The following is a 12,891-nucleotide window of genomic DNA, read 5'->3' as shown; positions in this document are numbered from 1 at the left end:
ATGCAAATCAGCATGTTATCCCTATTATGGTGTGGAGAAAAAGCAGCCCCAGCTTTCAGTGTAGCTCAGTTTAGCCCTGTTCTGTATTACACATTTCATCAGACCTGAAAAAATGCCTGCAGTTTTGTACAATCAACTAAAACCTTGAATTACCTTTTGGTCTTATTATGCAATAAATTAGAGAATTTACTGTCCTTTTCTCCATTTATACAGTACAATGGGAAAGCTGGTGAATTGACTGGTGAGTGGACTAAAAACCTATCTTTAAGTCCTCTACAGAGAAAATTCTACTATGACAGACTGATTGGACAGGAATTTCTGTATGTTTGTGCTTGGAAGACCATAAAAAATTACTTCCATAGTCTTGAGGAAACAATCCCTTTTATTGTAGAGAAGTTTGTATACACAGATGCGATGTATTTACAAGCAGCTTTTCTCAAACAGATGACTGCTTAATATCCTTCACAAATCTGTCAACAATGAAAGAAAATGAAGCTTAGAAGCCCAGCCAGCCAGCACAACCCCTAAAATCAGATTAAATCCCAAAGATATCTGTAATGAGAGAAGATGACATTATTCAGAAGGAAAAAAATAGGACCGTGACAAAGATCAGCGGATGGATTTCAGGATTGGTTCATTCAAATGCATTGCTTAGTTTGATCTCAGAGGAGATAAGCCATGAACTAAAATTCCAACAAGCAGATGGGGACCTGCCTTTTGCCAGGGGTGTGGAAGAGACAGGCAGAAAGAGTCTGTCCTTTCCTTCCCTGGCCTCTGCAAGAACAGCTAACAGTTGCAATCTTTGTGAAAAGAAATTGTTGGTCTTGTGTTCCCCTGGAAAGCTCTTTTCCAGAAAAAGTCAGGAGAAGTTCCATATTTCTTCAGTTGGCAGAATGGAGTCAATGCACAGAGGGTCAGAACAGGTGTCCCCCTCAGAAAGTGTGTGGACCCGTGTGCCAGCCCAGCCACAAGAGATGGCACCTTGGTGTCTTCTGGTGCCCCTCCACACTGTGACTCAGCTCTGCACTGCCCTTCACCTGAGGTGCTGTGCAACAGCACCAGTTTAGCTTCAGCCTTTTCAATCACCCAAATGCAGAGGAGACAATGCAGAGGGAAACAAGGAGAGGTAGAGACACACATTATATTCCCTTTTCATGTTCCTTTTCAATTCAAAGTAGAAACTTCATCAAAACAAAAAGTTACATGTGCAGGAGGCACTTCTCTAGAGAAGAAATAAATACCTCACACAAACATTCTTGGATGATAAGACCCGTGAGAAAGATTCTCAGTACATCCACTTCAGCCATAAAAGGAATCTAACCCCCCAACACTGATGTATAAGAGAAACAGAGAAAACATATCTGCTAATGCTCAAGGAAATTACATGCTTAAGTTCACCACAGGTTGAGAACACATATCTTAGAATCTGCATAATTTAGTTTACACTCAGCAGAACACTGCGATATTTACAGGCACATTCTGATGGGAAAACATTTGCATGTCGAGTGTGAAGACACAGCTTTGTCACCTAGTCTTGGGACTTTAAAGCAGGGATTTTGTGACCCCAAAATACTATTTGTGAAGTTAGTGGGGAGGAAAAAGGTGTGTAGGTGGGAAAAGAAAGTTACCAGAATTTGCTAACTTTTTTTGGGAGCATTAGAATGGTTTCAGGCTGGGACAAAGTGAGTCTGTGTAGACCACAGGTTCTGCTTGTTACACATAGAGTGCTTCGTTCTCATTTTCCATACTTATCCTTCCCAATTAAATATGTTTCTCATTAGCCGGATTGATGAGAACATTGCAAAAAACTAATTCTTCTTCTTGCAATAATCATTATCATTCACAGCATAGTAACTTCAAAAATACTTGCAGAAGAGGAATGAACTGGAATGTTACTTTTTTGGACTTGGTCTGTATTCTCAAGTTGAATGTGGCCATCTGAGAAACATATTTGTAATGCTTTGGAAGTTTTAAAAATAAAAAAAAAAAATAGGTTACACTCTGAACCTGATTGAGAATGCAAAGTTCTACGCTCTCTAGCACTGTATGTCAGACATGGTGGAAAAAGCTATTCAGTGACTACTGTAACCCTAGTGCTACCCAGAATTATTCTGAAACCAGTTCCCTAGTTTCTGAAACACTACTGTAGTTGCAGCAAATTATTAAAACTATCTACAGAATATGAGTAATACAATTTAAGTTTCAATATGTCAGCAAAACAGCAAAGTGTAACCCACAGAGGTTATATCCTGGAAGTGAAATTATCAAACTATTGCTTCAATGTCTGTAAAGTAAAGCTATCCTCCCTAGGGACACAGCACTCTCACTTATGCTGACACATAAGGTGGTGGTGGATCTTTAGCAGCTCCATTCACAGGATCATCATATGGTGGCAACAGGACCTGCAGGAAAGAAAAAAAAAGTTTTTTTTTAAAAAAAGAAGTCAGATGATAAAATTCACAGAAAAGAAACCCCTAAGGCCTTGTCCACAACCAACCAAACAAGCCTCACAACAACCAAAAACCGCAAATAAACCAACAAAAAAACCCAACCAAACAAAAAAACACCCCAAACAAAGCAACAACAACAACAAAAAGACCCCAAACAAACTCCAAAACCAAAAAGGAGTAAATTTATAAGCAGGAGCAGAATAGTTATGAAAAAAAAAATTAGCTTGAAGTTCCTCCTTTTCAATGTGTATACTGTTTTCAGTATTAAAGAAAACATGATTTCTTCTAATTATTTAAAAACCCCAGTGACAGCTTGATTTATCTGTTCACTGCTGGTACCTGCTTTTGTTCAATCTGGCACTGATAGTGGCTGCTGCTTCTGCATCTCTCCTCTGTCAAGCGGACTAAACCTTGTCTCCTGGAGGAGTGCTCAAACTGCCAGAGTGAGGAAAGTCCCAGAAACCTCTCCTTCTGAGCCCTCCCTGGAACAGCTAATAATTATTTTGGAGTGGGGAAAAAGAAAGTAAATGGAGAACAAATTATCCAGTGCCTAAATAAATCTCCAGTTTTATACTTCTGGAGTACTCAGCCACGAGAAGGAAGATCTATACTCCCTGAAGCATTTCAGTGACTACTTCAACATCTGAGAGCAATTAGGAGATTAGGACAGGTTTAGTCATATATCATCCCCATTCACAGGAGTCCAGGCAGCTTTCTAGGACATGGGAGATGCAAGTTCAGGCCACACAGGGCAGAGGAGAGATTTGAACCAAAATTCCTACTTGTTTAGGCAAGCATGCCAGCCATCATACGATTTTTAATGGCACCTGCACTGACATTAGTTAATTTGCATGTGAAAAGGCAAAGGAGGAGTTGGTCTGTGAACTCCAGCAAGGACTGAGGATAGAACAGATGTCTGAATGAAGAATGAGTGTACATTTCCTAAAATATCTCAATAACATGTAAGAATATCACTGAAGTGCACCGTCTGAGATACTTTATGCAGCTGATGATAAATTATTCATAATGGAATTTCCATATTTATCAGCATTGCTTCTTGGTCAAGAAAGAGCATGTAAGGCTGATTGTCTAAATGCACACAGGAAATATCCTGATCTCAATAAAGCCAGTGGGAGTTTTGCCATGAGAGGATTTACCAGTTCCTATAGAAGTTGATAACCTGCCTTCTGCAAAGAAACACCGATAATCATCCCTTTTGGACCTCAACCACAACATACAAGATCAGTAGGAATTGTTCTGTAGATTTAAATAGACTTTGGAACAGACTTTTATCTTGGAACAGATAGTTCCAAGTGTGATTCACATTATACTCATGTGAGTTTATAAACTTGTATTGATGACCATGTGTTCAAATACATCTGTGCACGTAGTTAAAATTACAGAATGGCTACTTTGGCATCTTCAGCCACTTAATCAGAAAAGTTTCATTACTTAGAAAAGGAAATTGTCAGAGCTATTGCTCTTCATTAATACCAAATGTTTGAGGTTGTAAATCCAGTATTTTATGCACTACACAATCTAAAACCCCTCATATTTGAAAAGCATTTAATAAATTATGTCACCCTTAAAGGCTGCAAGGATCTTAAAATTACTTATCTAGTGAAATTAGGACAACATTTAGAATTTCAAATATTATGATAAAAATCACAAATATATTTTGCAATGTAACCTCAGTAAATCACAATGCTAAAGCATGTTAACTGTGAAAAGCACTACAGATGAAATCTCCTCCCTAGCACTGATCACTATGATCACTACAGTTTAAATAACAGGATTTCTAGCAAAATCCTCATGTTACTAAAAAAAGCACTAGTTCCTCAAATATACTGAAACATGTTCATTCGTTTATTATGACACAATATAATTAGTAATTAAATCTGATCTACAGATGAATCTAAAAATGAATCAAGTTCCCTTTGTGAAAATTTAGCTGTCTTACTGCACTTTCATAATGCTAAGCTCCAACCTGTGATCCATTTCTTTCAGGTTCAGAGTCTGTTTCATCAGGTGTGACAAGAAGTGACAGCAGACACAATCCAAAGAGCTGTTTTCCAGCTGATAAAGATGAGCTGATAAATAATGGACAACACTTCTTCCTGTGCTGTGATCCTTTTTTAAATCTGTGTGTCCTAAGACTACTGTGTCTACATCCATATTATTACTTCAGCATTGAGGTTGCTGTCATTTCCAGTAGGTCTCCAGGCCTGGAGAATTAATGATACGAGTGAACTTCTCCAATCCCTCCACTCTTGCATGAAACAAAATCTGTCTGGTAGGAGAAAAACCTCCTGGTGAGGCTTTTACATCTTGGGAAGTAAGTAAGCACTCTTCTTCTTTCTGCAGAACCAAACCTCATATGGGTCACTGGCCCTAGGGGCTATCAGAAGACACTTTATCACTTACCAACAGTTCAATAAGTGAGAGGAAATAGGAATGCCTGTAGAAGTCTGGACAGCAAGGAGATAATGCACTGCTACACCTCAAACACTAATGATCATTCAAGTGGGCAAGTTGGAAGAGATCAGTCCTGTAGAGGTGGGACCATACAAAGGTAGGGCAGGCCTTTTTGTTTTCCACCCTCGATGGAACAAAACTGTAACCATTAATTCGACTACAGCCATCGAAATTACATCAGTCAAATCTTGTCACTGGATCCATAGGTGGTTATGTCTTTTCTTGCCACTATCTGCTCTTAACCTTCTTTCTTTCCTTCCTTCCTTCCTGCCTTCCTCCCTCCTTCCTTATTATTGAAAACCTTATATCAGGAGCTTTCATATGGCAGATTGGAGCTGTGGGTTTGAACTCTCTTGGTTTGACACCCCTAGAACTCTCATTTCAGAGTCTCTCTGTGATGCTTTTACACCAGACTATTGTACAAACAGTGAGTAATGTTACCTCTAGCTGGATCTTAAAGGATGATGTTAAAATGGTACTTGCTTCATAAATAAAATTAATGCAGCTACAGGGCTTGTGAGAGAAGTTAGGAGCTTCTGTCCTTTATATTTTAGGCATCCTATAGGACTGAACTCTGCAACTATCTAATCTTCCAAACTTGCTTAATGGTCTACTGAAAAAAGCCACAATGTCTTCACATGGGGATCCCTGAGTGCCAAAAACAGGTGTCCTTCAAAATTTTTAAAGTAACTTGTGAGTGACAATCTCAAACACTCTGCAAACACTAATCCTACAGCATCCAGGGAACTAACATACTTTTTTATCAATTCACAACAAAGAAACAAAGAAATGAAAAATGTAATGCCTGGGAAGCAAAATGCATCAGTTGTCTGAGAGGAGATTCTGCCTTGGGGTACCATGTACCTAAAATATGCACATATTTTTTTGTACTTTGTAAATTAATTTAGACTGTATCCATTCTAATTAGATGCATAGATAAGACTGAATAGTGAGTTTTTATTTTTCCGGTTTCTGAATTCACCCTTTGGCTCAGTGACTGGCTTCCATTTTATGCCTTTGGAGAGCATAATAAACTGCTTGACTATCTATGCTGGTTTATGTTCAATGCACTTATCTGCTTCCTTTAGCCATGCTGGAATTTAAAATTAACACAAGAAACTACTCCAGAAAACTACTCTGATTCAGATTTTCATCTCAGCTACTTTGGTATAATTTCACTGATTAAAATTTTAATGAAATTATCTTTTCCTGTAAAATGTTGGCCATTTTAACAGTAAGCAGTTAAAAGCTCAAATAATTGAGGTTTTATCATAGTTCTTTCTTTTGCCAAAACAGATTTAATCGAGGAGAGATGGAAAAAATATTAAGGGAAAGTAAGTGCCTGAAAACATGTTTTTTTAAAAAAATAATCTCCTACAGAGGCAGAATTCCAGAAGGCTAAAGAGTTATTCAAACTGTCATGGAAGCTGAAGGGTGACTATTTAGACTTAGAACTGACAGATGATTAAGTAACAGTAACAAAACCACATTGACAGAAAGCAAAAGTTAAATTAGTTTGAAGGGCTTTTCCTGTATGAATGATATGACACACTTGGGTGTCCCAGCTGGTGCCATGTATTCAACAAACTGGGTGTTTTCTTCCATTTGTTGTCCATCACATTTATTCACCTTAACCTTTGTTTAATATTCTGTGCATTTTTTTCTTCATTTCACTCAAACACTGCTGGGCAAAGGTAGTAATTTTGAATTTTGCTCCTTCTACACTGATCATTTTTTGTAACTATTTTGTTCATGTTAGGGAATGAAAGATCAGGCTATTTAACTATTGAAACAAAAAAAATGTGTGGGGAGTAAGCCTGTAAAGTTGTCACTGACAGAACTGTTTAAACAAAAAAACTGCCAGTAATAAGGTGACCCTAAATTTTAAGAACACTTAGCAAATGTGATTTAGCCTTCTAGTGTAAATATTTTTTTTTTATTTTCTTTATAACTTCTGAGCCTTTTTAGTAGCCTCCCCAGTTTGTACCCCACATACTTTGAATATTCCTATGGAAATCCATATGCCTTAGGATTCAGCCAGTGACTTCTCCAAAATTACTCCTGGAGGCTTTGTTATGACCTGCCACTGAGGTGGGGTAAATGAGACTCCTGGTAATAAATCCCTTGGGGTAAATTAGAGTGAAATACTACTGACAGTGTAAATATAACAGAGATTTATTTAAAACAATTTAATTGCAGCAGAAAGGAGGCATGTGGCCATTTTGGCTCTTCTCTATAGAAGTATAAAAATATCACAAAGAAAATATATAAGGTGAAGGAAGGAAGGAAACGTGAAAACTGGGGCTATGTAGCCCTATGCTCAAGTGGGACAGGGAGTGCTGAGTGCTGGGCTTTGTTCCCAAAAGCATTTAAGCATTTTGTGATAATAAGTCTTGTATAATATGCAGAAATAATCCATTACTGACCCATAAGAAATCCTGTTCCTGACTTAGCTGGTGTCATTTGAGTGGCTTGGTTAATTGTATTACATAAACATCTCTATTATAAAGCACATGATACAGGATGACCTTCTCTTGAAGAAATAATTACCAAACAAGTTTGCCAATGGCTATAACATATTCAGTTAATATAAGCATGTAATTTCATATTTTTTACATCCTGGTTAATCTGGTTTTGGAGAGCAAGTTTTTTAAAGCATTGCTTAGAAATATATCTGAGAAGAAATATACTTGTATATTTAAACAGTTTGTAGCTAATCTTGTCCCAACAGCGTTTTGTTTGTTTCTTTGTTTATCTGCTTTGGGGGGTATATTGCATTATTTCAGTAATCACTCTATATCTTTGCAGCTGATTCCACATTTACTTGAACTTCCAGGAGAAAATTTTCTTTCTTCAGCACATGTACAAATTTTCTCATATTGCTGCAGTTATTCCTGTTTGAACTCAAGCTCTTGGATCTCCTCTTTCTAAAGGAGAAAATGTGCTCAGTTCCGTATGAGTAAAATAAAATATTTGAGAAATTGATTATTTTTGCATTCTCACCCAAACCTCACTGAACTCAGCAGAAATCTGTATCTCCAGAGAGCTTTGGATTGCTTTTTCCAACAGCCATTTGTAATCTCCACTGGGTGGAATGGTACATTTGCCACACAACAGTGTTGAGTTTGATCAGCATCCTGTTTGGCTGCTGTATGAAACTTTTGGGAGTTCCCATGATAAAAAACCTTGTTGATGTCTTGTTAGAAACAAACCCAACTCTAATATACTTTTATCCAATACTTTCTAGAACTTAAATGCCAAAAAAAGATTTAGACTGAAAAGGTCTATGATAAGTACTGACGGCTATAAGTGAGCATTCACAATATTTTCTCAAACTTTAGCTTTTCAGTAAAAGCACCTTTGCTTTATGCTGAAGGACTTCAGGTTGCATCACACAAGTGACAATAAACAGTTGTGTGGAATTAGTCATTACTACTGCAATTTAAACCTGGTCCTGTTGCTATCATTTCAAGCTCTGATAAATTGTTTGACTTTACCTTAGAAGGCAAAGAACACTTTACTCATATTTGTAAACCAAATTTGAATTATTTGAATTATTATTATTTGAAATTTCTTAAAAGATATGAGAAACATTCAGACAGAGTCAAAACTCTCTTGGATAACACTTGCATATGACTGTATGAGACAAGTGCTAAATTGCGGAAATATTTACGAACTAAGTATGTATTTGCAGAAATTTCAGTCTGTGCCTGGAAATGTTTATCCCAGGCTCTTCGCCACAGCTCTATATATACTGCACAGAATTCTTCTGCAGAAGTGACCTTTACATTTTATACATCCAAATCCTCAGGGAAGGCCAATGTGATATATGTGGGGAGAAAAAGAAGAGAGGGCAAAAGGAGCCCTTTGTTCCACACAGGTCAAAACCAAAGCGTCAGTGGGCTCAGGCTGTACTCTTTGTTTATTAAAAAGAGCAGGGAGAGCAACCACAAGGTGAACAGTGTTAGACAGAGGGGAAGAATATGCCAGAGCCAGTGCTGAATACAGTGCTAAGATACACTCCTCTCATGCCTTTCCTAATGCAGGGTACGTTTTCTCCTCGATGTAGCACAAGGCTGATGCACCAGGCTCAGAGACAACTGAACTGAAAGAAGAGGTTTTAAGCAGCACATGCCTAATTGCAGCAGTCCTCTGCTCTGGGTTCATTTCATCACAGTGATTCCAGCCATGACCAACAACTGACTTGCACCAATCTGACACCATTGTGTGGTTTGGAGAGGGTTTAATGGTATATGCAATCACATTCACTAATTTCATGTTTACTTCCCTGCTGTCCTGTCATTCACCCAGCCAAGAGGAGTGGAATTTCCTCCCACAGCTGTGGTGCTTTGAGGAGCCATTAACTGCAACCTAAAGCATGTTCAGCTGCAGTGTAGCAGCAGCCAACCTACAAACAGCTCTAGAGGGAAGGATGCCTTTGAGACCACCTGTCCTGTTCAAGACAGTCCCAAATGTACTGTTGGGTTCTTGACTACACAGATGTTATGAAGATCACCTGGGGAAAACAGAAGATGTCTGTGTGCATAAACAGTTATAGCCAGCTGATTGCTTCACTCTGTAGGTAGAAAAGGATTAGAATAATTCTCTTTTTACAAGGTTTCCTGTCAAATTTAACAATGTGGGGGTTTTTTCTGAGCAGACTGAGATTACAAAGGAAAATGTAAAATTAAGGTGTATTTTTTTCTTAAAATTTTCTGAAATCCAGATCTTCTCAATGCAAGCTCTGTTTTGGAGACCTGAGCCACAAAGCAGCAGCTATTTCCTTCAGTACTTTGTGTGACAATGAACTCTGGACTATATGTAAGTAATACTGATTATTTAATCAAATTTGTATTTTATTTGAAAGGAAATAAGTCTATTAATGTAGCACTTGTTGTATTTCCTGTACTGAATTTTCTGGAAGCTACTAAATATACTGATGTTATTGAGGCCAACCTTCAAAAGTTTTTAACATTATTTTGTATAGAGAGAATAGACGTAGGATTTATCAAGAGTATCTGAAGAAATATGTTTTCTCTATAATGAGTTTCCAGGAGTTCACAGAACCATAGATTATCCTGAGCTGGAAGACACCCACAAGGATCACCGAGGCCCAACTCCTTGCCCTGCACAGGACCATCCCCAAGAGTCACACCACGTGCTTTAGAGCACTTCTTGATATCTGTTAGGTTTGGTGCTGTGGTCACTTCCCTGGGGAGCTGTTCCAGTGCCCAACCACCCTCTGGGTGAAGAACTTTTTCCTGATATCCAATCTAAACTTCCTTGACACAACTTCAGGCCATTCCCACTGGTCACCAGAGAGAAGGGGTCTGCCTCTACACGTCCCCTTGTGAGCCAGCTGTAAACCATGATGGGGTGGCCCCTCAGTCTTCTCTCCTCCAGGCTGAAGAGACCAAGACTCAGCCACTCCTCATGCAGCTTCCCCTCCAGACCCTTCACCATGCTTGTGGCCCTCCTTTGGACACTCTCTAATAGCTTTATATCTTTCTTATACTGTGGTGCCCAAAACTGCACACAGCACTCACCAGTGGGAGAAACAAGAAGTATTAAAACTAAATCCACTAAGAATTCAGTTTTCTATTTAATCCCTTAACATGAATTCACATTTTAGGCTGACTGTATGAAAAGGCTGACAGCCTTCAGGAGAAGAGAGAGCTTTTTTTCAGTAGTGAAGAAAGAGGAGTAATAGTAATTCTGTGGTGAGAGGCAGTCAGATGTTGCATACAAGGCAAGCACTGGAGACAGAAGTAGGGATTAGCTTTTATAATGCTGCAGTTAAGCAGTTGCATGTCAGAACAGCTCTCCTGGGTAAGTTAAAAGGTCCATCCAGATCACAGGAATAAATGGTGGATGATAAACAAACAGAAGAGCAAGGCAGAACAATGAAAGAAATTTAGAAAGAGCAGTGCAAGCATATATAGTCACAACTTGCCCAGAGTATTTTCTAAACTATCAGAAATTTGATACTCAAAGACTTGCTGGGCTACTGTCATTAAAGGATTTTTCTTTTATTGATTTTTCTAGCCTGTATTTCAATTCATGCTGATATCTAGCATTGCAATGTCCCCTGGCAAGCAGACCCACAGCTCATCTATGAAGAAATACCTTTGGTTTGCTATGAAACCTGCCAGTAACTATTTCACTGAATGTTCCTTAGCTCTTTTCTAAGTCTAAAGAAAAGAGCCACTTTCCTCTGCCACTCATGACTTTAAAGACCTCTATTAGGTTCTCTCTTGTTCTGCCCTCTTTCATCTCACTAAGGATCCTCGCTCCCCTGCACTGCAGTCCCCACTTACTTATCTTCATACTAAGAAACCCACTCGACAGTTTTGGGTCCAGGCTGAAGAGAGAGCTCCAAGACCAGGCATGTGAAAGGTGCTGGGGAGGTAGCTGACCTACATTCATGCTCAGGAAAGTGGCAGGCAAGGCACCTCCACCCACCTGACCTGAGTCAGATGATCTTCCAGATGAGATCAACTGCCCTTTAGAAGCAATTTTTATAAGTAAATGATTATAAATATCTGCTTCAAAGGTGCTCGTTTACAATGTAAATGGACACTCTGGTCAAATGAGTCCAGTCAAAGCAGATGTTTCTGAGGAGGAAACAGAGCAATGTCTTAAAAAATGCTCTCATCTTTTTCTTCCTCCCTGTCCCCAGATGGAAAGAGCCCTAGGTACAGGGCCAAAACCAAAGCTTCATATCTGACCCAAATCTTGTTTAACATTAAATGAGAAATGTTTGACTTTGCTTCATACACAGATGCTGTTATGGTTTCATTTGGATGTTTTTGCTTCAAAAATCTGTCCAAAGTGTGCTAGTTAATTACTATTTAAGGATTTCATTCTATGTTGTCTTTCAAATAAATCCCAAGAAATCTTCCTCTCAACGTGGACCGGAAGTATTTTTATGTTTATATTTATGCATTTCCTTTAGAAACCAGACTAGAACAATTACAGATGGAGTAACTGGAAGCAGAATAGCTCAGGCATAATTTATAACCCCATTCAGCAAAGAAGTAGAGTTCAGTGCTCCAAAATCATCTGTGCAAAGTTAGAGCTGCTATGGCTTGTTTTTCTTTGGCAAAACTGCTTGTTTATTCCAAGCCACCAGCTCTCCAAGACACAGAATTTCATAAACTCATGTAGCTTCCTAAATAGTAATGAAGCAGCACAATATTTTCAGCACTCCAGATAGATGACCAGATGTATATATTTCTAGGATACAACAATATTTAGGGACAGATTGTGATTACCCTTGCGTGGGAAGAAAATTGAATTGAGGAAGCAATTGTCTTGTTTCATCATGCACAGCCTCATAGAAGTCATCCAGAATAACGGTGTAATTACGCTGTCCATTCAGAGGAATGGAGCAACAGCCCTCTTCAGGTCACAGACACCTTTCCTACATTTTGGTCAGCCTTGTACTGCTGCATCTGTAGCTGTACATCATGACTCTGTACAGACACAACAGTGGTGGGTTTTTTTCTGTTTTTTCTTATTTTTTTTCCAAAATGAGCATTTTTTGGATGAGCACATCCAAAATTGCACATTTGGATGAGCTTTCTCAGGGCATATTCATCTACAAGTCAGCAGTACTGGAGACACTGAAGCATACTTTTACTCTGTGTAACAAATGGTTGATGTCTTGAGTGCAGAAAACTGTGAGAGAGCACTACTCTTTCAGTGGATTTTTAATTACTAAACTACATCTCTTTCTAACCTTATCTTTTATAACTACATCATGTATTCCACTCAAGTGTTAACAAGACAGAAAGCTGGGTATAGTTCACATGGGACACCCAAACTGTTTAACAGGACTGTTAACAGGACACCCAAGAGTGTGATTATCACAGCCATGCTTACATTACAGATGCTGCTGGAAAGGCTTCTGTCTGTATAAAAAAATCTATTACTGTTAGTAAATCACAACCGTAAAGCACCTGTC

The 12,891-nt window shown here is 38.6% G+C and overlaps 1 protein-coding gene across 2 annotated transcripts in view; it reads right to left on the bottom strand.

Annotated features, from left to right (window-relative positions):
- Positions 1 to 364: 364 nt before the first annotated feature.
- LAPTM4B (lysosomal protein transmembrane 4 beta) overlaps positions 365 to 12,891 on the bottom strand; it is a 60,900-nt gene continuing 48,373 nt past the window's right edge. The window contains exon 7 of one of the 2 annotated variants that reach the window (XM_066334076.1): positions 365 to 2,402. In XM_066334076.1, the coding sequence (XP_066190173.1) occupies positions 2,328 to 2,402 (75 nt within the window). In that variant the 3' untranslated portion in view covers positions 365 to 2,327. Of the gene's footprint in view, positions 2,403 to 7,308; positions 7,853 to 12,891 lie in introns of those variants that run through there. The other variant, XM_066334085.1, reaches the window with a different exon arrangement.

Source organism: Sylvia atricapilla, chromosome 1 (assembly GCF_009819655.1).
Source record: "Sylvia atricapilla isolate bSylAtr1 chromosome 1, bSylAtr1.pri, whole genome shotgun sequence".
Classification (NCBI taxonomy): domain Eukaryota; kingdom Metazoa; phylum Chordata; class Aves; order Passeriformes; family Sylviidae; genus Sylvia; species Sylvia atricapilla.
The sequence above is the reverse complement of the archived record's forward strand: the minus strand, read 5'-3'. Positions and strand labels throughout refer to the sequence as shown.